Below are 23810 nucleotides of genomic sequence, written 5' to 3'. Positions count from 1 at the left end.
TTCTTGCCAGTAGAGGGCAAAAGTGGTCTCTTTGGAAAAAGCATGGAGTCCTGCCCTTTCCTGGTAGAACATTTCTTTGAAAGGGGAAAAAAAGAATCGGAAGGAAATTAACATGCTCAGTCCAGATTAGAAATGTCACCATCTGCAAGGCCAAGGTCACTACAACAGCGTCATAGTCCTTATTTCCAGTTTTCTCTTCGTGATGGCATAACCCTGAAGTGGAATTTTTTAGTGGGTCTTATTTGGGGGCGAAAGGAATGTGGAAAGAAGGGTTTAGGAGAGAAATCTGGGTTGGGGTGAGGTTGAGTTTCCCTCAGTGCACATGAGCACACTTTTCTGCAGCTGAAGGGATACTTAGGAGAGGGACAGTACTTAATATTTTACTTGCCTTCAATTTATTTTTGCATCTTCACACAAACAGATGAAAGCAAAGTAGATGGGGTGAGTGTCCCAAAAGGCCAAAGTGGGAACTCCAGCCGTGGTCCAGGAGACGGAGGGAACAAAGACCACTGGAAGGAGTCAGATAGGTATGGGTGTTCTCTCTTGTCATTTGTAATCTTTCATCTGATGCTGGATACATGTGTCCCTGTAGTTAAGAAGTTCTTGGTTCTCCAAGTGTTGCCATATCTCCTATGGTAAACAAAGGAAAGTCAACCAGTGTGGACAGTTAACAGTTCCAAGAATCTGGAAGCAAAATGTCCAGATAGCAAGCACTGTTGGCTGGAGGGGCCTGTTCAGTGCCTCCCACCTGCTTGTGGGTGTTGTGAGAGTCCTCTCCTAAAGACATGGTTTTACACTTACATCTCTGCAGGAAAGATGGCAAAAAGGATCAAGACTCCCGATCTGCACCTGAGCCAAAGAAACCTGAAGAAAATCCAGCTTCCGTAAGTGTTAGATGCTAATAGATTTCCCTCAGCTCACGTTTGCCATTGAACTCCTTTATGCTTGGGGCTGGAATCCGAGTGGTTGGAAATTGTCAATCAGGCATCGTTGCTTGTTTGAAATTGTAAAAGAAACTTAGTTTTTTCCAGTTTTCTGCCTTGTAGTCTCACTACTCTTACTCCCTCTCCAAGATAAAAGGAGGTGGAGGTCTCCTGTTAGAACACCTGGGCCTCTGGCCTAGCCTCCCTAGCTACTCCTGGCCAGCGTAAAATGCTAATGAACAAGGAGGTGGGCCTGACCTGGCCCCTCCCTTTTGCCCAAGTATCATTGTCCTGTTTCTTGGGTTTTGTTGTGCGAGTTCAAGGCTTTGGTGATTTTCTCACTCGTCTATTCCAGAAGTTCAGTTCTGCAAGCAAGTATGCTGCTCTCTCCGTTGATGGCGAAGATGAGAACGAGGGAGAAGATTACACCGAATAGACCTCTGCATCCTGTGCTTTCTCCTAGTCTCTCCACCCTGGAACATTCGAGAGCAAATCAAACCTCTATCCAGACAATAAAACTCACCATCTCCTGGAGACCTTTCTTAACTTTTTTTTAAAAAAACAAAAAACAAAAAAACAAAATGAAATGAAATCCTTTTGCATGCTGCTGCAGCCTTTAAAGTATTGAACTAACTGGAGAATCGCCAATGTAGCCAGAGAGAAAGAGACGTACAGCTTTTAATGGAAAAGTTGTGCATTTTTACGACACATGCAGTTGCCTGTGTGATTGGTGCCTGGGGGCCTCCATTTAGCAAAACGGCAGTGACAGTGATGCAGTGTCTGGATCTGGTTGGGCAGTAGGACAGGTTTAAGGAAGAGTGAGAGTTCTACCTTTTCATTCTTAATATCCTATTGTGGCACATATGAATTCTCAAACATTACCTGAATAAATTTTCCATCCTCGGAAAGGTAGGCTTAGTCTCTCAAGTTGTTTTTTAGTCTCCAGGAGGCTGCCAGCCCCTCTTAATTCTGAGTTACTGGGGCCAGCCTAGGGGGAATTCCTTCATTTTTACCCCCCAGGGGGGTAGTGGAGAGTGAGTCTATAGGCCACAAAAGAATAGGGACTGCTCGGTGACCAAAATAAGTGGGAAAAGTTGTGGTTTGAAAAGAAGCTGTGGGGAGGTGATGGATTATTTTGCACCAGTAATAAGGGGAAATGGTATGACCTCCAGTAAACACCAAGTGGTTACTTCCTGGAGCAGGAAGCACTTACGGGTCATGGGAATTCCCAAGTCTTGTATGTCCTGGTTCTGCCCTTCCTTAAACGCCATCCTTCCTGAAAGTTCACATCCATCTACATTCTGCTGAAATCTTGAAGCTTTAAAAATGTAGACTCTTGTCCTGGGCTTCTGATCTTAATGCTACTTTTTGCTGTCACCTCCCAGAAAGCAGCTTCTATTTAAATCACATACGTGATCTAGGCATTCTAGACCCGCCCCAGGGAGCAGAAGCTAATGAGGAATCACTGCTTTTCTCAAGCAAATCTTGGCTCCTTCATGTCTTTTGACTCTCACTCCTTCCCTCCATTCCTGCTCCTACTTCTTTGACTCCTTTTACACCTCAGAAGATTATAGAATTAATGGTCTTAGGTGGTGAGTGAGGGTGGATAAGTAGGGTCAAATTGTGAGCCGTTCTTATGACCTTGATTGGGGCTTTTTTTTGTTTTTACAAGTTTCCTTCTCTCCATTGAAATCCCACACCAATGTTTGGATTGATGATGTGGCCTCAACCAATGTGTGGTTTTTTGGTGGGTTTGTGTTTCTTTGTTGTTTTGTTTTTGTTTTTTTAGCTTCCCTTGAGAGAATAAATGATAATGGAGAGAACTGTGTGACAAGGTCCTGGTTTCTCTTGCAACACAATAGCTTACCTTGCCTGCTTTTATGTGCACCTTTGTACCGTCAGCCCGGTAGACGGCATCCTTCGGGGTGATCTCAGTCTCTCGTTCACAAGCCCTTCACCCATCGGTCCTAGATTAGACCCTGTCTGGCCACGCAGACCTGTTGGTTTAGGAGTGCTGCAGCAGTGGGCATAATGAATGAATCGTTTAGCCAGTGGACATAAAGAGGCTTACCAAGTGAAGTAACTAAATAATTGGCTTGGATTGGCCAGTAGCCAGGAAGTGGCTTTTAGAGATACCCAAGGCTGAAAGGGGTTTGTTTTTGGGGTTTTTTTGTTTTTTGGTTTTTTTTGGTTGAAAAAAATCATTTGCTGTAGATGAAAAGGTAGGGTTTGCCCTCTACAGGTCTACTTCCAAATAGTTGTCTCCAAAAAAGCTGTTTTTGTTGTTTTTTTTTTTTTCCCCATTTCCCTCTCCTGCCCCCGTTATAACAGAAACGGGTTATGTCCCGCTCCTTAATACGTGTAAAATTTGTACAAAATATCTTCTATGAAAATGATTTGTAATCTGTAGACTTAATACCTGGGAGATGTCTTGAGATGTAAAATCCCATCCTTTGGGTTGTGGGGTGTTTTTTTTTTGTTTGTTTTCTCCAAATAAATCTGATCTTTAAAGTTCACTTCAATGCTGAAATTCTTTTGACCATATACTCCACTCCTGTGCCTTTACAGGCTCCCCACCCCTGTCTCTGAAGTCCTCTGGGCATTAGATACTGTCCTGGGCTAGGGGTGGGGTTACCAGGGGAATCTTTACTGAGGCCCAAGAACTGGGAATTAGCATCCACTCCCCTCCAGCATTTTTGCCTGGTGGTAACTAATATTTGAAAGTACCTGCAGTCCATTCCCTACTTCATGGCCTGGAGGCCGTGCCTCCACCCTCCACTCAGCAGTCTGCAGAGGCACTGCCTCCACATTCCGTGCTACATGGCACAGGCAGGCTGGGTTCTTGTTGATGAGCTGGTCTGGGTTACAACGGAGGCCCCAGATGCAGTGGGAAATTTCCAAATGGCTAGAGATGGGCTATTCCGTGTTGCAAGGCAGGAAAGAGGTTAGGACCGTGGCAGAGAATCCTTAAGGTCACGATGGGGTGAAGCAGAGAAAGCTCAGGAAAGCTCAGTCAACAATTTGGGGGAAGATTGGGCGGGGGGGGGGTTGCCGGCACGGGAGTCCAGCTACACAAGTGGCTTTCCTAGGCCCATCGCAGCAACTGCAGTTGTGGTTCTTGCCGGTGCACTGATCTCTTCAGATGTGGAGGGGTAAGAGGCTCAGCATGCTGTGCTGACTCAGCTTTCCGTGTGGGAAAGGAAGCTTTTAGGTGGGAAGGAAACAGGCCGCTGCCCAGGCTGCCTGTGGAACCCACCTCCACTGCCCGCATCGGTCTGCCACTTTCTCCAAGCCCTCATTTCCAGCCACTCGCCAGAGGCTGGGTAAATGACGATGGAAAGGAGACTAGGAGCGCCTGGGTGGCCCAGTCCGGCTTTCGGCTCAGGTCATGATCTCATGGTTTGTGGGGTGGAGCACAGAGCCTGCTTGGGATTCTCTCCTCTCTCTGCCCCTCCCCAGCTGGCACGCTCTCTCCCTCCTCTCCCCACCTCAAAAAATAAAAGAATACGAGTGGGAAAGGCTAACTTCAGAGAGATTCATGTTGGTTGGGCACAGGAAGGGTAAAGAAGGAGCTCCCTGTACTGTGTCCCAAGAGGGTACTCGAAATCCAAGGGAAAGGTAGGCGCTGGTACAACCCCCATCTTCAGAAGTAGATCCCAGGACCGGTGCGCCCTGTCAACCTACCGTAAATCAGAAGGGTACAGGTATAGCATCCGACTTTACAAGGGTCACTTCTAGGCTGCTCGGATCCTGAGTTAAGTCCACGTAGCTTAGCTTCTCCTAAACAGAATCAAGCACCAGGCTCTGGATCCCAAGGCAATGAGGGTCCCAGTTAGTGCCAAAGGCGTCCCCTAAAGTGCTAAGCAAGCTCACAGCATCTGGTTTCTCAGGAAGTGGGAGAGCTACACATCTGCTCCTGGGAAGCATTATTTCTCAAATAAAACCTTGTCTCCTGGCAACCGTCATAGCCCCCAGGGCCACAAGTGAAGGGGGGACTCGACTTCCCTCACCCTCCCGCCTCCCCAGAAAGGAGTTTGGAAGAGGCGAGCTGTGCTGCTCCACACCCAGCTGCAGCAACCTCCCGGTTGGACAATACACCCTCTGTCCTCTGTCCTGGCCAGCAGATCCGCCTCTGGAGTGAGCTCTGCCCCTTCCCCCGCTCTTCCTGGTTCCCAGGGCCCAAACCCTCCACTCAAATCCTCCTGACCCAGTGCTCTCCCCGCCAGGATAGCCCATGCCCCTCAAAGCCCTCCCACCCCAAGGATCTGAGCACACTCAGTCGCAGGCATGGGATCACCCCAGACCTTGGAAGAGGGGGTCCAGCCTTCGGTCCCAAGATGGGCTGCCCTCTGCATAGTCAAGGTAAGAAAACCTGCATGGAGGGAGGAGTCAGAAGGGGTCATGATACTGTTCCTGAAATGCTGTTTCACCTTTGCTAACATCATCCTGTCTTCCTTCTCCCTTTCCCCTCCCTTCTGAAGCTTCTGTTGCTCTGAACTGGTAGTCAGGATGTCTGGCTGGCTCCATATGCCACCCGTGTTCACAGCACTCCCAGCAAGCCACCTCCTGTGGATAATTTTTCACTCTCAACCTTCCTCATCAGCTTCCCTCCTCCAGCCCCCTCAGCCCCCTGGTCCCCAGGTTGACAGCAGGAATCAAGTCTGAGCTGAAAGTTCAGCTGCCCATCTTATGACTCTCCCAATTCCTTGAAACCTCAAAAGTTCCGTAGGGACAACCACACCAGCATGAGTGTGAGGCTGAAGCCCTGCCTACCTCTCTGGGATCCAATCAGGTGCCTCTTCTCTGAGCACCAGTCTCTCCTTGGTACCTTTAAACATTAGAACTTGGGGTATCTGGCTAGCTCAGTAGGAACAGCATGCAACTCTTGATCTCAAGGTAGTGAGTTCAAGCCCTACACGGGGTGTAGAGATTACTTAAAAAAAAAAAAAAAATAGAACCTACTAACCCCCTTCGGCAGGCATCCCAGGCACCCAGCCAAAGACCCTAATGAACTCTGGAAAGGACACGATTTTTAAAAAACTAGCTAAGACTCCGAAGAAACGAGCAAATTTTCATGCCTCATGTGTCTCGGTTACATAATCAAATCTTACCAAAATACACACAATGACCTTCAACCCTGCCCCCTTCCCGCTAGCCTCTGATCCCGGTCACTCTCCTTGGGGCTTACCCAAAACTCCTGCCTCTCCCCTCCTCCCAGTGCCTCCCCACCTCTTCCCTCCTGCACCCCATTCCAACCCCCCAGCCCTCCCTCCAGCTCCCAGCAGTTCCCACTGCTCTAACCTCTGAGATTGAGACGACCTACTGGACACCAACTCAGCCAAGAGCAGTAAGCTCTAGGCTCCCCAGTCCCAGCCACACCCACCCCTTCCAAATGCCAGTCTCTGAGGGATCGCATTGTCACCGTGCCTCTCCCCCCAGCTGCCAGATTGGAATCAGAACCAGACTTCCCAGCCTTTGCCAAAGGCAAGATGAGCAGAGACGACCCAGTTGGGAGCTGAGACAGGGAGGGACAGAGGGCTTTGCAGCTGGTTGTACTGGCTGCCTTGAGCAGGCACTGGACATTGAGCCCTGGGCACTGGCTTCTCAGAATCCACACCCCCAACACACACCAGTTTTCATCATGGAAAATTCAGTGGGGAGGGTGAGGGGGGGCAGGAGGGAGTTCCAGGAAGTACTCAATACTAGAGAACACTGGTGAATCTGAGAATGGGAGTAGATTCAGTTTCTGAAAAGACATCCCTTCCCTCTATCTTCCCCTCCAGGGTGACCCAACTCAAATCACCCCCAGGGCCCATTAGTTTCTAACCAGTATCAGATCCTGACCCTGGAAAAGAAGGGAATGAGATTAGACCACAGACTGAATGAACTTCCATCTCCACTGGGAAACCTGTGACTTGAGTTATATAGGAGGAGGGAGGACTTTCTTTATAAGCAGAGTCAGGGAGTGGGAATGACCGTCCAGGTCCAGTTCCAAAGCAGAGCGATGGATGATGGGCTGACTGGAGCTGCTTAGGGGGTGGGAGCTTGCACTTGATGTGGAGCTCCTCAGCTTCGAGTCCTTTGGAGACAATAGGTGGCCTAGACGTCTCCCCTGTGGCAGAGGACTAGGGAAGGGTGTCCAGCGACTGGGGACACAGGGGGCAGCAGGTATCTTTGTCTGAATCTGGCGCCCCTTGAGTAGGTGGGTCCTGACTTTGGGGTCAGGCTCAATCCCAAATACTCCCCGCGGAGGGGGCGGATGAGAGGCTGTTTCTAACGCCTTCTGGACCCATGGCCGCTTTTCTTCTACGTCTGTCTGGTTCCTGTGTTTTGTTTTGCTTCTTGCTGTGTCCTGCCGGCTAGTCTCCCCGGGGCTCGGAGAGTTTCTCGGCTCTGCGTCCTGCGCGTCCGCCTCCTCACACTCTCCCCATCCCGGTCTCTTCCTGTCCCCGAGCGCCCCTCCGCCAGTCTCCGCGTCCCTCCTCGCCCCGGGGAGCGTGGGCCCGCAGGAGAAGGTGGGGACGACGAGAGGGAGAAGGAGGAGGCCGAGGGGCGGGGAGCGGGGGAACGTGGGGATTGGAGCCGGGAAGGAGGGAGGAGAGCAGCGCGGGAGGGAGCGAGGGCGGGCGCGGGGCGCGGGGCGCGGCGGGCGCAGGAGGGAGCCCGGGCGAGCGCGGCGCCCGCTCCCGCCTCCTCCGCCTCCTCCGCGGCCGCTCGGCGCGGGCCCGGCAGGATGGGCCGGTCCGGGGGCTCCCCCTGCTGCTGCCCCGCCCCGGCGCGCCCCCGCCCCGCCGGGCGCCCCCCGCAGGTGAGTGGCCGCGCGGCGCGGGGCGGGAGGGCGGCGGCCTGTGCGTCACGGCGGCCGGGCGGGGCCGGGGCCGGTCGCCAGGGGGCGCGGGGCCGCCCGGAGGCTCTGGGGCGCGGGGCGGCCGCCGGGGTGGGGGGCGGTGGGGGGCTGGGGCCGGGGCCGGGGGCCGCGGGAAGCCGGGAAAGGGAGCAGGGGGCGGGGCGGGGCCCGCGGTCACACGGCCGTCCCGCCCTCGCGCGTCTCCGGCGCACTCGCCGCCACGGGGCGCACGTTGCCCCCACACGCGGGGCCCCGGACCCGGGTGGGAACTGCCGGCCCGGCCCCGGGAACGTGCGTCGCGAGGGTTTTCTTTTTCTACTTCACTTCTGGGACACTGAGGCCCATTTCAATTTTCCAGCCCCACTCGTCCGCCCCCCTTCTGCTTCTCCCCTCAATTCTCTAGATCCCTCAGGGCACACTCATATATCCCGCCTCTCCCTCTCTCCTTCTCCGGGCCTCACCCCTCCTCCGCGGCTGGGCTCCCAGCCTCTCATCCAACCACAGCTATTTTCCAGGAAGGGGGAGTGTGGGTGGAGGGGTTTCTCCAAACAAACCCAAGGCTTCGGAGTGAGAGGGGGCCAGGCTGGGGGAGAGACTGACAGGCTCTGGAATGTTCCAGGCAGGAGTAGGGTGAGGGTCCTACCGGGGTCTGGCCATGCCTTCCCAGCCCTGCCCTGGTGAGTGCCTTTTCCTCTCAACCCTGTTTCCCCCCTCTCCATCTCACTACAGAGGTGCCCCCCACAGAGTGGGGAGAGACTCAAAGGCATTCTTTCCTGGCCACCCAACACGGGTTAATGAGTCCCCCACGAAGGAACTACCAGGTGAGGGGACTTTTCAGCCCCTGTGGAGGCAGCAGGTGTAGAAAGAAGCATGCTGAAGGGGCATGAAGAGGCACAGAAAAGGCACCCCAACCCACACACCCACCATAGTGCTTCTCCTACAGCAAGGCTCTGAACTGGACCAGGCCAGGCCCAGTTGCCCACACTGGCCAGGGGCCTGGAATGTCCTGGGACCCAGCCAGGGTTGGTGGGATAGGAGTGGGTTGCAGAGCCAGTGCCCCCTCTCCAGTTACACGCTAGGGGCCCAAGCCTGGCCACGGAGATACCTCCCTCTGGCCAAGGTACCCCGGGGACAGACTTCCTGACTTGGAAGGAGAATTAAATCTTCAAGGGCAAAGCCTCAGGCCAGGCCCATGCCAGGCAAGTCCAAAGAAGTGTCCTGAGTGGGCTCTCCTAAGGGGGCTCATCCCAGAGAAGGCAGGATTAGACCAGTCCCTTGGGCCTGAAGGAGGGAGAGGGAGGTCTAAGGACCAAGTGGGAGAAGGCTGAGCACCGGTACATTCAGTAAATACCATGCAAATGAGGGGAGGCATATTTGCGCGTTCTTTCAAGTGACAGCTCCAGCCGGTCAAAGGGCTGCTGTCCAAGGCTTGGGGCTGAGGACCCCTGGCCCTTAACCCCATTTATTTTTGGAAGATTACTGCCCCCCCCCCACCCCCCACTTCCAAGGCTCCAGTCCACCTCCTTCCCTTGACTCTTGGGACAGGAAGTTGGCCATGTTCCCAGGAGGGAGGTAGGAGGCCCACAGAGGGGGGTGGAGTATGTGTTGGGAGGTGGGGCGGGGGGGGGGGGGGGGGGGTCTGTCCAGTCCTTAGGACCTGGGACAGCTGCTGAGGAAGGAGAGCAGAGCTAGGAGAGCCATGAAGGTAGTACTCAGGCTTTGGGGGGCAGGGGGCATAGGGCCCAGCCCTAGGGTCTGGGTGAAGGGCCTACACAGCAGGGCTGGAAAGAGGGGCTAGGGACTGGGAGGTCTAGCACGAACAAGCCATGGAATGGGGGAACAGAGGGGATAACTGTCAGGAGCAGAGCGGGTGGGGTGCTCTCAGGAGAAGAGCCTCAAATGCCTTGGGCTGGAGCAGGAGAATGGCTCACTCCTGTGGGCAGAACAATCTTGTGGCTGGAAGCAGGCCTTCCAGTGCGTATGGGGGCGGCAGGAGAGAACCAGTGAATGCTTTCCTTTTCCTATACTTCACAACCAGTGAAACTGAGGCAGGAAGCTGGCTCTCAGTCCTATTTTCCCCGGCCCCTCAGGATGCACCCCGATTCTGAGCTGGCTGGGGTAGTGATTCCCAGCTCCCCCTTCCTCCCCACCAGAAGTCCCCTGAGAACCTGAGAGTTCAGGCTGGGAGACTGGCCTGGCCTGGCCTGGGACACAGTGTTCCCCACTGGCCCTTGAGCCCTGCAGGAGACCTAAATTCCCACCCTACCCCCACCCCACTCCACTGGGGGCTGGATCTCAGGATCCTTGCTCATCCCTGGATAGGGTGGATCCCCCGGGCAAGGGGCAGCTCCACAGCAAGGGGCTGGGGGGCAAAAGATCCTGGGCTGACACTCCCAGCAGGGTAGATCCTGGGAATCTGATCTCCTGGCCTCCCCCACATCCTCCCTCCCCCCCCCCCCCCACTTCCTGGAGCAGCGACCTGCCCCTTTCCCGCCTGCACTCCCCTCCACTTCCAGGGCCGGGCTTCTCCTCACACCAGCCAGACAGCCTACCCTCCACCCAGGGGAAGCGGCTGCCTCCGCCAGGCCGCTTCCAGGAAGCCCCGGGCCGGGCCCCAGCATTGTTCAGGCCCGCAGTCGGCACCCCAGCCAGCCGCCCGGACATCATGAAGTCCAGCGGCCCCGTGGAGAGGCTGCTCAGAGCCCTGGGGAGGAGGGACAGCAGCCGGGCCACCAGCAGGGTAGGAGTGCCCGCTGGCTGGGCAGAGGAGGGGCAGGGGTGGAGGGGTGGGCAGTGGGGGAGGGGACCAGGACTCAGGCCAGAACCTTTTCCCCTTCCCCCAAATCCCCTCACTACTGTGCCCCTTTGGAATAGCCAGAGCTGTGGTGTGAGCAGCAGAAGTTTGGATTAAAGCAGAACCTGGTGTTCACTTTCCCTCCTCCAACTTCCCTGCTCTAATTCAGGCCAACCCTGGGGATCCTGGCCCCCTAAACCTGCATTCAGGTATACTTCATTGTAGGACTTTTCCAGGTACTACCGGGGAGCCCCAGGGCAGGGCCGAGATCAGGCCCCTTCCCTGAGCTCAGAAGTTTGGGAGAAATGGGGTGGAGGTGGCGAAGGGAGAGGGGTGGCCAGGTCTCAGAAGTGCTTTAGACACTGGGACTTTCCCCTGACATCATCAGTGCATGCCGTTAATGTCAGAATGCACCCGAGTTTCCTAACGGGTCCAGCAAGGCTGGCCCATAAGAGTTCAGGTTGGGTTTAATCCAGGTTCTTGGGGGACAGCCAAGAGACCAAAAGTGCTGCCTGGGTCCCCAGGATGGGGGGCCTGGATGCCTATGACTCCATTTCCCCATATTTTATCAGCCATACCCCAAAAGAAGCAGCTCAGGGCAACATGAGATAATATTATGGAGGGGGGGGGGAGCTTGAACACTTGAGGGAAGAGAAAAATGGGTAGAAGGGAGAGGAGGCATATGGACAGAAGATGAGTGGAGTGAACCCACAGTGGAGGGAGGGGGATGAGGGCCATAACGGGGCATCCCTGCCTCACTGCACTCTGGGTGGGGAGAGGCCCAAGAGGGCATCTAGCCCACCCCTTCCCCCATTCCATGCTGGAATCCCACTTGAACCTCAAGTGACAGGGTGCTCACTACATCCAGAAGTAGCAAGGCAGCTGAACATTTTCCCCAATGTCGTGCCTCTGTCTGCCTGTCTCTCCAGCATTACCACCCCCTCCTTACACAATTGCTGCCTGCCGCCTCAATGCACAATGAGTAAACATGTTGTTCTGACAGTAGGGGGAGGAGGGCATGTCAGCTGTCTGGAGCACGGGGACAGCGGGAGCCAGGGGAGTAGGACTGGCTCAGGCCACTCCCCGCCAGGTCAGTCTGGGTGCTGCGTGACTGACATTCTACGTTCATTTCTGGACCCCCTCCTGCTCACTCTCCACAGGGACCTCCATCTGGGGAAGGCAAAATGGGAGGAGAAATGGAGAACCCTCATAGAAGAAAGTCAGAGAGCACCCCCCCACCTCCCAGATCAGGAGGAAAGCTCTAGCACCTGGTGTGGCAGTGACCGCGAGGGTTTCACACACCATACGAGGGTCCCGAGTGACCCTCAGAGAGGAGGTGACCCATCTGGGGTGATGCAAGGGGGCAGATTCCACATACCATCAAGGACAGGCCCCATAAAAGCCAAGAAACAGCTGTGACCAAGTGTGTCTTAGGAGTTTAGGGGCTTTATCAGGATGGAGGAGAAAGAAACCAGGGTAGTGCTAAGACCCCAGCTAGTCCCAGAGATGGGTCCACTGAGAACTGACACCTCTGCCTGTGTGTCCTTCCGTCCCTAGCCTAGGAAAGCCGAGCCACACAGCTTCCGGGAGAAGGTCTTCCGGAAGAAACCACCAGTCTGTGCAGTGTGTAAGGTGACCATCGATGGAACTGGCGTCTCATGCAGAGGTGAGGTGCCTGTCCTGTGACCCTGAGAGCCTCTAACCCAGCACCATTGTGTGCACAACTCCAGCGGGTAGACTCACAAAGAGTTCAAACCGTAATGTGCATGCTGCCCCCTGGACAGCATGGGAACCAAGAGGGTGTCCGTCACGGGGAGCTGCCTCCCCTCCAAACTGCCCTTGTCCCCATGACGGACACTCCCGCCCCAACCCAGGAGACCCAGTCCTCTCCATTGCCTCCCCAGTGGACCTGTGATGGGGACTTCCCTCCCTCCCCCCTCACCCCCAGTCACCCTGGAACATTAGCCCTTGCCCCCTCCCTCCCTGGCCTGAGCGTACTACCCTGCTGCCTGACACTTCCCTTGAACTCTGCCCCTGCTCCCCCATTCCATCTCAACAGTCTTGGAAATCCCAGGATCTGGTTCCAGGGCCTGGGGAGAGGGGGAGGGCTACCCCAGTATGTGCCTGCTAACCCCTCTCTTCTCCCCACCATCCCTCTCTAGTTTGCAAGGTGGCAACACACAGAAAATGTGAAGCAAAGGTGGGTACTTGACTGGGGGAGGAGGACTAGAGTCTCTTCCTCTGAAACAGGCTTCTCCAGCCACATCAGCATCAACCGCAGCCCCTCTCATCATGGGGGAACCCCTGCCGGAGTGGGAGAGGGTGCTGTACTGGGCCCTTTAAGAACCACCCTACTCCACCCCCTGGAGGGCTGGCCCAGGCGGGTGGACAGGAGACAGGGTTTGTCTTGGTGCTGTGCCCAGGCTGCAGCTGGCGAGAGGATGGGGGTGGGGAAGAGGAGGAGAATGAGGACGAGGAAGGGTGGGGTGGGTGGGTGGGGGAGCAGGATTTCAAAGACTGGGTAGCCGGATGGGCTGTGCCTTCCCTCTGGGGAAGGGTCCTCAGGATGCCTGGGTGGGTCTCGTCCTGGGCCCTGGAAAGGCCGGGCGGAAGGTACAAGCTGTAGATAGCACCACTGTCCACTGGGGACCTGAGGCAGCCCCATCTCTGAGGAGGTTCCCTCGTCCTCCTCCTGCAGTGCGGGGGGTCCCAGGGCCTTGGAGTTGGCCTGGGGGAGCTGTGTGCCCAGGGGCGGGGTCTCCCGGTGAAAGAGGCCAGTGTCCGTCCCTGGCCATGGCCTGCCTACATGGCTCTATATATAACTCCTGCCCCGCAGCTGGATGAATGGGGGTCTGTGTGGGCAGGGGGCTGGGAGCCAAGAGCAACAAGTGGGGGGCCTAGGGGTGGGGGACCAGAGAGGCCAGAGGGGAGGCTCCCTTAAATAGAGGAACCTCAGCTGGAGTGTGTGCCCATCTGCTGACAGCCCCTCCACCTTCTTGCTGAAGCTGAGGGGTAGCCCCATCGTCAAGCCCAGGAGACCCCATTTCAGCAGGAGCTCAGCCCCTCACTCGGGTCTCCTTCCAGGTGACTTCGTCCTGTCAGGCTTTGCCTCCAGCGGAGCTGGTGAGTGTGCTCTGAGATGGGGTGGGAGTGGCAAGGAACCTGGCTGAGGTGTCCAAAGGTCTGGTGGCCACAGAGAGGGCCCCCAGGAGGTTAGCTTGAATGGACTGCTGTGGGTGCCGGTCATCCTGAGGGACAGGAAAAAAATGAGCCCTCTGATCTTCTTGCCCTTGGCCCTGCTGGGGGTTAGGACTCCTCTCCCTTGGCCCGGTGCAGCCCCCACAGGAAGCCCGGCGTGCCCTTTCCACCATCCCCAGGCGCAGACTGGTCCCTACCCCCGCCCTAACCGCCCCCTTTTCCTCCTCCGTCTCCCTCTAGCGGAGAAACACGGCCCCCGTGAGGCGCATAGAGCACCTGGTAAGTGATGCTGGCGGAGGGGGCGGAAGCAGGTAGCTCTGGGAGTACGGACCCAGGTATCTTACGAAAGTTCACGGGACTCTGGAGCGGGGAGCCTAGAGTGGGGGGCACCCAAAGAGATGTGCACCGTCTCATCTCGTCCACCAGGGATCCACCAAGTCTCTAAACCACTCAAAGCAGCGCAACACTCTGCCCAGGTAAGTGAGGGCGCCGGGGTGGTCCCATACCTCAACCCGGCGCAGCGCCGCACCGCACCCCCCCCAGCAAAGCTCTCCTAGGCAGCCCCCCCACCCCGCCCCCGAGCGGCCCCACCTACCCTCGGGACCCCGAGGCCTCGCCCTCCCCTCCCATCTGCCCCCGGAGCCTCGCCCTCGTGCCTGACGCAGGCTTTGCCCCCTCCCCAGGAGCTTCAGCCTGGACCCGCTTATGGAGCGCCGCTGGGACTTGGACCTCACTTACGTGACGGAGCGGATCCTGGCTGCCGCCTTCCCCGCGCGGCCCGACGAGCAGCGACACCGGGGACACCTGCGCGAGCTGGCTCACGTGCTGCAATCCAAGCACCGCGACAAGTACCTGGTGAGGGCGGGGCCTTCCGCAGTCAGCCAATGAGAGGACTGGGAGGCCCAGATGGGCGGAGCTGCTGCCTGACGACAAACTCACGGAGGCGCGGGCCTAGGGGGCGGGGCCTCGGGGCCGCCGGAGCCGATAGGGAACGCCCCCGCTGGGCGGTCGTAGCTAGGCCGGGCCTTAGCGCCGTCCTCGTTTGGGAGAAAGACTGCTTAGGGTCGCAGCAGGGGACCGCGCCTCGCCACCCGCTGCCCAAGGTCACTTCCGTCTAAAGTGCCCTCTTTACTTGCAGCTCTTCAACCTTTCAGAGAAAAGACATGACCTGACCCGCCTAAACCCCAAGGTAGGAGGGGATTAAAGCCATTAAACTCAACTCCCACCCCAACAAGCCCCCAGCTCCTCCTTATTAATAGTAGCAGTTGGCACCTTCCCAGGTGACTTCTTACTTGAGACACTCCAAAGCATGGTGCAGCGGGTATCAACCCCATTGTACCCATGAGGAAAGTGTTGAGCCTGTCGTGGACAACCAACAGTCTCTTGACTTTGGTTGGCCCCCACCGACCCCTACACCTGGTCCCTTTTCCATCCCCACCCATGTCTCTTTGCTTGTGGCCCCCACCCTCAGTTGTACCCCTGCGCCCCCCCCAGGTCCAGGACTTCGGTTGGCCTGAGCTGCATGCGCCCCCCCTAGACAAGCTGTGTTCCATCTGCAAAGCCATGGAGACGTGGCTCAGTGCTGACCCACAGCACGTGGTTGTACTGTACTGCAAGGTGAGCTGGGACCTGGGGTTCACAGGGCCGGGGTGACCTCAGCTTGAGGCCTCAGCAGGCCCTGCATCCCTATCTTTCTACCCTCAGGGGAGCAAGGGCAAGCTCGGGGTCATCGTCTCTGCCTACATGCACTACAGCAAGATCTCTGCAGGGTGAGACTCCCTGACCCCTGACTGGCCCCTCCCCAGTGTCCTGCCTCCCCCAGTTGGCCGAGATGATCCCTTCTCCCTGGAGCCCGCCTCTGTGTTGGGAGAGCCATTTACCATAAACTTGGCCTTTCCACCTCCTTTTTCTCGCTTGTACCTCCTCCACCATTCCCAGCAGAGGATTTTTGTCAGTTTCCTAGGGCTGCTGTAACAAAGTATCACAAACTAAGTGGCTAGAGACAACATAAATGTGTTGTCTCCGCTCTGGAGGCTGGGAGTCTAAAATCGAAGTGTCAGCAGCTCTGCACTCCCGTGGAGACTCTGGGTAGAGCCCTGCCTTGCCTCTTTCTAGCTTCTGGTGGTGACCAGCAGTCCCTGGTGTTCCTTAGCCTGCAGCTGCGTCACTCCACTCTCTGCCTTGGTCGTCACATGGCTTTCTTCCTGTGTGTGTGTCTGTCTGTCTGTCTCTTCTCTCCTTCTAAGGACACCAATCATATTGGATTAAGGGCTCATTCCTCCTCCAGTATAACATCTTAACTAATTCCATCTGCAGCGACCCTATTTCCAAATAAGATCACATTCAGAGGTACATATCTTTTGGGGAGCCAAAAACCCAACCTATAGCATGGTCTTATTTCCCCATTTTACAGAGGAGGAAACTAAAACTCAGGGAGCACTTGCCTGAGGCCCAACAACTAGTAAAGTGACTGTCTGTGGGGTTTCTAGTCCTCTTCACCACCACTCTGGGCTTCCTCTAGCCTTGGGGGGGATCACACATCTCCTCCCTATCCTGGGGCTTAGGGTTGAGAGGCCAGCTTGGATACCAGCCCCTAATCCCCCACGCTGGTCCTGCTGTCCCCAGGGCGGACCAGGCATTGGCTACGCTTACCATGAGGAAGTTCTGTGAGGACAAGGTGGCCGCGGAGCTGCAGCCCTCCCAGCGCCGGTGAGCAGCCTGGGTAGGGATGGGTTGGAGGAGCAGGCTCCCTCCGTGGCTGCCAAGGCCGAGATTCTCTCGCTCATACAGCATACCTTAATGGAGCGCCTTCTGTGTACCAGGCACTGTCAGGTGCTGAGAATTCAGAACAAACACGGTCCTTGCTCTCATGGAGCTTGTGGTAAAGAGAGACTTGCAGGACAGTCAGAACCCATCTCTGTGACGGGAAGGAGAGATCTGGGGGAAGAGCATTCTAGCCAGAGGGGCCAGCAAGTACAAACCTTTGGGACAGCAAGAAGGATTGAGGTTAGATGCAAGGAAGAACTTTCTCGTGAGCTGGAAGATGTGAGGAAAGTGCTAAGAAGGGCAGGCTTTCCAAGTGGGGGGGAGGCGGGTGGTGGTGAGCATAGCTGAAATGATACAAAGGGGCCTCCAGAGGAAGGGGCTTATGTTCTGACACACCCCCTGCCAGATATATCAGCTACTTCAGCGGCCTCCTGTCCGGCTCCATCAGAATGAACAGCAGCCCTCTCTTCCTGCACTATGTGCTTGTGCCCGTGCTGCCAGCCTTTGAACCTGGCACAGGTGAGTCTGCCTGGGGTGTGCTCCACAAGGAGGGCCGTCCCCACCCCCTCCATTCAGCAAGCCCCACATGCCTTCTCCTTCCTGTCCCTCCAGGCTTCCAGCCCTTCCTCAAGATCTACCAGTCCATGCAGCTTGTCTACACATCTGGAATCTAGTGAGTGCTCTCTTCCCAGGCCCCTGCTCCCCGCATTCCTGTTCCTCCAGCCTCCCCAGACACAGGGTCCTCCGGTTCCTGCCACTGCACCTAAAAACGTTGGCCATCATGGAATCCATTTTACAGATGGAGAGGCTGATGTTCAGGCTAAAGGTCTCTGGCTCAGGGCTCGGACTCCAATCTCCCAAGTCCCTCCTGACTCTTCATAGCTCCCCACCCCAGCCCGAGTGCCTCTGACTCAGCCTGTGCCTCTTCCTTCCTTCCTCAGTCACATTGCAGGCCCTGGGCCGCAACAGCTCTGCATCAGCCTGGAGCCAGCCCTCCTCCTCAAAGGCGATGTCATGGTGAGGGGACCATCCTGGGAAGGGGCAGGGGTGCAAGGGGTGGTGGTGTATCCTGCCTGCTGCACAGTCTCTGGGGACTCATCAATTCAAGGCAGATTGGAGGGTGGAAAGCTAGTCCCCTAGATGGGGGAGGGGCCACCTTGAGGTTGAGGCCCCAGGCAGCGCTGCGGCCAGACAGTCCCCAGGGTGGAAGCACAGAGGAGACGCAAGTGGACAGGAGGGCCTGACCCCTAGTCTCCTTTCCCTCATCCAGGTGACCTGCTATCACAAGGGTGGCCGGGGGACAGACCGGACCCTCGTGTTCCGAGTCCAGTTCCACACATGCACCATCCACGGACCACGGCTCACCTTCCCCAAGGACCAGCTGGACGAGGCCTGGGCTGGTGAGTTGGAGACGGATGTGGGGGCTGGAGCCCAGGTGAGGGTGGGCAGGGGCCCGGCTCCTCACGGCCACTCCCCGCAGATGAGAGGTTCCCCTTCCAAGCCTCGGTGGAGTTCGTCTTCTCCTCCAGCCCTGAAAAGATCAAAGGTAAGAGCCAAGCCTTGGGTCAGGGCTAAAGGCTGTCTGTCCGTTTTCTCAACACCTGGGCGGCCCGTTCCACAGGCAACACCCCACGGAACGACCCCTCGGTCTCTGTTGACTACAACACGGCAGAGCCTGCCGTGCGCTGGGACTCCTACGAGAACTTCAATCAGCACCACGAGGACAGCGTGGACGGTGTGTGGGGCAGGCCCAGGGGCGGTGGGAGGTGGAGGTTTGAGGGGCACACTCCTTCCTCCCAGGCAGATCCCCCTCCCGAGGGACACCCCTGAAGTGGAGTCCCCTGCACTGTTCCCTCTCTTTGACTCCCTCTCTCTCCTTTCTTCCTGCTTGCCCTCCCTCCCTGGTCCTGTCCCCACTCAGGCTCCCCGACACACACCCGGGGACCCCTGGATGGCAGTCCTTACGCCCAGGTGCAGCGGGCCCCCCGCCAGAGCCCACCGGCGCCCTCTCCAGAGCCACCTCCACCCCCCATGCTCTCTGTCAGCAGCGACTCCGGCCATTCGTCCACACTGACCACGGAGCCGGCTGCCGAGTCCCCTGGCCGGCCACCCCCAACGGCTGCGGAACGACAGGAGCTAGACCGCCTCCTGGGAGGCTGTGGAGTGGCCGGTGGGGGCCGGGGAGCCGGGCGCGAGACGGCCATCCTGGATGACGAAGAGCAGCCGCCCGTGGGCGGAGGCCCCCACCTCGGAGTGTATTCAGGCCACAGACCCAGCCTCAGCCGCCACTGCTCCTGCCGCCAGGGCTACCGGGAGCCCTGCGGGGTCCCCAATGGGGGCTACTACCGGCCAGAGGGAACCCTGGACAGGCGGCGGCTGGCCTATGGGGGCTACGAGGGGCACCCCCAGGGCTACGCCGAGGCCTCTGTGGAGAAGAGGCGCCTCTGCCGATCCCTGTCTGAGGGGCCGTATCCCTACCCCCCTGAGCTGGGGAAACCAGCCAACGGGGACTTCGGCTACCGTTCCCCAGGCTACCGGGAGGTGGTGATCGTGGAGGACCCTGGGATGCCTGCCCTGTGCTCCTGCCCCGCCTGTGAGGAGAAGCTGGCGCTGCCCACTGCAGCCCTATATGGGCTGAGGCTGGAGAGGGAGGCTGGAGAGGGGTGGGCGGGCGAGGCTGGCAAGGCTCTCCTGCACCCGGTGCGGTCCGGGCACCCACTGCCCCTGCTGGTGCCTGCCTGCGGGCATCACCACACCCCGATGCCCGACTACAGCTGCCTGAAGCCACCCAAGGCAGGCGAGGAAGGGCATGAGGGCTGCTCCTACGCCCTGTGCCCTGAAGGCAGGTATGGGCATCCAGGGTATCCTGCCCTGGTGACATATGGCTATGGAGGAGCCGTTCCCAGTTACTGCCCAGCATATGGCCGGGTGCCTCATAGCTGTGGCTCTTCAGGTGAGGGCAGAGGGTATTCCAGTTCCGGTGCCCACTCCCCACGGGCTGGCTCCATTTCCCCGGGCAGCCCGCCCTACCCACAATCCAGGAAGCTGAGCTACGAGATCCCTGCAGAGGAGGGAGGGGACAGGTACCCCATGCCTGGGCACCTGGCCCCCGCAGGAGCCTTGGCATCTGCAGGTGAGGGCATTGGGGTGGGGAGTGCCCGGGGAAGAGGAGGGTTCTGGAAGATGGAAGGTGGGGGAAGGTGCAGAATGAGAGAGCTAAGCCAGACAAAAGGGACTTTTCCGGCTCACGGCCCCTTCTCCCACCTTCCCTACAGAATCACCTGAGCCAGCATCCTGGAGGGAGGGCCCCAGCGGGCACAGCACCCTGCCTCGGTCTCCCTGTGATGCTCAGTGCAGTGCCTCTTCTGAGCTGTCTGGTCCCTCCACGCCCCTGCACACCAGCAGCCCAGTCCAGGGCAAGGAAAGGTATACAGAGGGGCCGGGGCTGTTCAGGCACTGAAGCTGGGGGTGGGGGCAGCTCACATGGGGGCTCCGCAGCCCTACCAATGTACTGACCACCTGCCCGCCCTCCCAAACTGCAGCACCCGACGGCAGGACACCACGTCCCCCACCTTGGTGCCCACTCAGAGACTAAGTCCTGGCGAGGCTTTGCCGTCCGTTCCCCAGGGAACCGCTGAAAAGGCTCCCGAGCTGCCAGCGAGAAGCGGGCTTGAGCTTCCAGCCCCTGGCCCCTTCTCCCCCACCTCCCCGCCCAGCTCACCCAAGGACTGGCCTCAGGAGAAGAGCCCGGGGAGCCGCTCAGACAGCGCCAGTCCGAGGGGCCCTGTGCCCACCACACTGCCTGGCCTCCGCCATGCCCCCTGGCAGGGACTTCGAGACCCTCCAGATAGCCCGGATGGGTCCCCCCTCACCCCTGTGCCTACCCAGATGCCCTGGCTTGTGGCCAGCCCAGAGCCGCCTCAGAGCTCACCCACGCCTGCCTTCCCCCTGGCTGCATCCTATGATGTCAACGGCCCCACCCAGCCCCCACTTCCCGAGAAACGCCATTTGCTGGGACCTGGGCAACAGCCAGGACCCTGGGGCCCAGAGCAGGCATCACCACCAGCCAGAGGCACCAGTCACCATGTCACCTTTGCACCTCTGCTCCCGGATAATGTCCCCCAACCCCCAGGTATAAAGGCCTTGGGGAGGGTGGGGCCCCCTTGGGAGAACCCTGTCTGCCAAGGAGGGGCATGGCACGGGCACTGGGAAGCACTGGGCCAAGCTCGGTCCCTCCCTGTCCTAGAGCCCCCTATGCAAGAGAGCCAGAGCAATGTCAAGTTCGTCCAGGATACATCCAAGTTCTGGTACAAACCACACCTGTCCCGTGACCAAGGTGAGAAGGCAGCCTGCCCCACCCCTCCCGTTTTATAGCCCCTCTGGGGCTCTGTCTTGGCTTAAGAACCCATCCTTCCAGTTAACACCCTTAGTGCCTCCTCCCTGTCTCAGCAGGTTTACCCCAGGCAGTCTCTCACTAGCAGGTGGTTCTGGGCTCTGGGCCCACGGAGGTTTCAACTCAACACTGTCAATACCCTTTTAACTCTGAAGTTCCATCCCCAGGTGCCCCAAAACACCACGGCTGTTAGGGTGAAAGGCCTAGGGAGCTTGGGTAGCAGAGGTAGAGAGGGGCTACTTGGGGCTCAATCCACCACTGTGAAAACTTCTCCCACCTCCCCCCAGCCATTGCTCTGCTGAAGGACAAGGACCCTGGGGCCTTCCTGATCAGGGACAGTCATTCATTCCAAGGAGCCTACGGGCTGGCCCTCAAAGTGGCCACACCTCCACCCAGCGCCCAACCCTGGAAAGGTAAAGAATGCCCACACGGGGGAGAAGGGGAGTGGAGTGGGGGGGGAGGCACCAGAGACAAGACAAGGCAGGGTAGGCCATGCCACTTCTTGGTGGGGAGAGGCAGGAAGTGACCTCTCCGGCGCTGGAAAGAATCCCAGCACAGGAGAAAACTGGAATCTGGAATCTGATAAAGTCTATTTCTTCTCTCCTCTCCACCCGGCCTCCTCCCCTCCCCTCAGGGGACCCCTTGGAACAGCTGGTCCGTCATTTTCTCATTGAGACTGGGCCCAAAGGGGTGAAGATCAAAGGCTGTCCCAGTGAGCCCTACTTTGGTGAGGCACAGGGGCCAAGGGGGTCTCAGGAGGGTGGAGGGAGAGCTGGGGAGGGGGGGATACCTGTGGGCACCTCAGGGCTTCTGTCACCTCCCCCTGCAGGCAGCCTGTCGGCCCTGGTGTCCCAGCACTCCATCTCCCCACTGTCCCTGCCCTGCTGCCTGCGCATCCCCAGCAAAGGTGGGTGCTTGTGATCTGCCCTCCCGCCTCTCCTCACCCGCTGCAGCCCAAGGCAGCATCCCCAGGTCCTGGCTCCCAGCCTGCCTTCCCTTGGGACAACAGAGTTCTCCAGCTCCTAGGGAACGTGACTCCCTGCTGACCTTCCCTGTTGGCCCTCATTGCCCCCAGATCCTCTAGAGGAGACTCCAGAGACCCCAGTGCCGGCCAACATGAGCACAGCAGCCGACCTCCTACGTCAGGGTGCCGGTAGGACCTCTCCCTCCCTTCTCTCCCTGGGTGCAAAGTGGGGTCCTACGTGTGCAGGCACGGGGCACTGAAAGGCCCTGAGGTGGGTGGGCCCCTATATTTGCAGTGGGGGTGGGAAAGGGGGTCCTCAGTCTAGGACCTCAAATTCATGAACATGAAAATCTTTGGAGGGAGGCTTGTTAGAATGCAGATTGTCAGGCCTCTTTCGAGCATTTCCGACTGTAGATCTGGCAGAGTCGCAGGATCTGCCTTTTTAACAAGTGACCTGGATTCTAACGAATTTTGAGCAGCACTAGCTGGGGAAGGCGCAAGAAAGAGCTGGCGGTGGGGGGCGATAGGGGAAGACAGACCTGGGTGCTGGCAGAGCCGGCGCTCCCCTCCAGCCCTCTCTTGCCCTCATAGCCTGCAGCGTGCTCTACCTGACCTCAGTGGAGACAGAGTCACTGACGGGCCCCCAAGCGGTGGCCCGGGCCAGCTCTGCAGCTCTGAGCTGCAGCCCCCGGCCAACCCCAGCCATCGTGCACTTCAAGGTCTCAGCCCAGGGCATTACGCTGACGGACAACCAAAGGAAGTGAGTGTGTGCGCCCAGCCCCTGGGGGACCCTAGGGACCCCCGGTTCCGGTTGTGACTTTCCCCACGATCCTCCTTGCAGGCTCTTCTTTCGCCGCCATTATCCAGTGAACAGCATCACCTTCTGCAGCACTGATCCTCAGGACCGGAGGTGAGCCTCCCTCTCGACCCTTTCTTTGCTCCCATAACTCCACGCTCCCGTCAGGTTCCCCCAGACCAGAAAGTCCCCTGCCCCAGCCCTCCTCCTCCGGTAGCCAGACCCTGGGTGCATTCCGTCACGGTTCTTCTTTTTCTGCAGATGGACCAACCCCGACGGGACCACCTCCAAGTAAGCCTCCCCACGGGTGCATCTCTTCCCTCCCTGGGACAGAGGCGCTGCCTTCCTCCCCACCCCTGGCTTTGCAGTCCTTTGTGGAAGGCATGCTGAGCCCCCTCCCCACACTGCCTCTGTGCCCCTAGGATCTTTGGTTTCGTGGCCAAGAAGCCGGGAAGTCCCTGGGAGAACGTGTGTCACCTCTTTGCAGAGCTTGACCCAGATCAGCCTGCTGGTGCCATTGTCACCTTCATCACCAAAGTCCTACTGGGTCAGAGAAAGTGAAGGAAGGCCACAAGCTCAGAGCCCACTTCAACACCGCGCACCTCTCAGCACCCCACAGTCCTCACTTCCCCTGGCCTGGGCCGGGGAGACCCAGGAGCCAGCCCCTCCCTTAGGAATGGGGAGTGGGCATCAGCCTGGGACACTGCTCTCCTTCCCTGCCCCCAGCCTGCTAAGCCAAGTGGATGGGCCTGTGAGATGACCTTGCACGTGAGCAGATGGCAGAGATGGGTGTGTGAAGGGTGAGGAGGCATGAGCGGTTGAGCCCTGGAGGGGATCTGGACAGCCCCACCTGCACGAGAAGAGAACATCAGCCCAGAGGGGAAAGCGGGCCTGCCAGCTCCACCCAGCTGCAGGTCCCAGCCTGGCAGGGAGAGGGGGAAGAGGTGTGGGGAGCAAGGCACGCCCTCCTCCGCCTCCCCCTCTGAGCAGAGAGATCAGAGTGGGATCACATGAAAAGGGGGGGGAAAGAGTCTATTTTTGTCTAATAAAGAAATTCTATAACATTTACTCAGAATTGGAGTTGTACCTTGTTCATGGGAAGGTCAAAGCATCTCCTCGGGGCACTTGG

The 23810-nt window shown here is 58.0% G+C and overlaps 2 protein-coding genes and 1 long non-coding RNA gene across 7 annotated transcripts in view; 2 read left to right on the top strand and 1 right to left on the bottom strand.

The window, feature by feature from the left end:
• Positions 1-3439, top strand: part of EIF4B (eukaryotic translation initiation factor 4B) — a 29985-nt gene extending 26546 nt beyond the window's left edge. For both annotated transcript variants that reach the window (XM_019419483.2, XM_019419482.2), the window contains exons 13-15: positions 422-527; positions 812-884; positions 1279-3439. In XM_019419483.2, the coding sequence (XP_019275028.1) occupies positions 422-527; positions 812-884; positions 1279-1359 (260 nt within the window). In that variant the 3' untranslated portion in view covers positions 1360-3439. The remainder of the gene's footprint in view (positions 1-421; positions 528-811; positions 885-1278) is intronic.
• LOC128775037 (uncharacterized) lies at positions 373-14614 on the bottom strand. The gene is made up of 2 exons (XR_008419622.1): positions 14501-14614; positions 373-630 (listed from the first exon to the last, which is right to left on the bottom strand). It is a non-coding gene; the product is annotated as an uncharacterized LOC128775037 (long non-coding RNA).
• On the top strand, positions 5037-23749 carry TNS2 (tensin 2). 4 transcript variants are annotated; one of them, XM_019419480.2, is made up of 29 exons: positions 5037-5285; positions 12122-12230; positions 12727-12764; positions 13649-13687; positions 14003-14041; positions 14189-14238; positions 14446-14617; positions 14901-14951; positions 15257-15379; positions 15467-15531; positions 16388-16471; positions 16935-17047; positions 17141-17201; positions 17470-17545; positions 17799-17928; positions 18009-18074; positions 18150-18263; positions 18450-19661; positions 19804-19954; positions 20071-20660; positions 20775-20864; positions 21209-21334; positions 21556-21648; positions 21751-21828; positions 21997-22074; positions 22477-22645; positions 22727-22795; positions 22943-22972; positions 23104-23749. In XM_019419480.2, the coding sequence occupies exons 1-29, from the start codon at positions 5211-5213 to the stop codon at positions 23240-23242; spliced, it is 4230 nt and encodes a 1409-aa protein (XP_019275025.2). In that variant the 5' UTR covers positions 5037-5210; the 3' UTR covers positions 23243-23749. The 4 variants fall into 4 exon arrangements, with proteins under 4 accessions (XP_019275025.2, XP_019275024.2, XP_019275026.2 ...); XM_019419479.2 differs by lacking the exon at positions 5037-5285 and adding an exon at positions 7572-7731; XM_019419481.2 differs by lacking the exon at positions 5037-5285 and adding an exon at positions 10287-10510.
• Positions 23750-23810: the final 61 nt, after the last annotated feature.

The sequence above is a fragment of the Panthera pardus genome, unplaced genomic scaffold, assembly GCF_024362965.1.
Source record: "Panthera pardus isolate Hobbes unplaced genomic scaffold, ASM2436296v1 HiC_scaffold_6, whole genome shotgun sequence".
In the NCBI taxonomy this organism is placed as follows: Eukaryota; Metazoa; Chordata; class Mammalia; order Carnivora; family Felidae; genus Panthera; species Panthera pardus.
The sequence above is the reverse complement of the archived record's forward strand: the minus strand, read 5'-3'. Positions and strand labels throughout refer to the sequence as shown.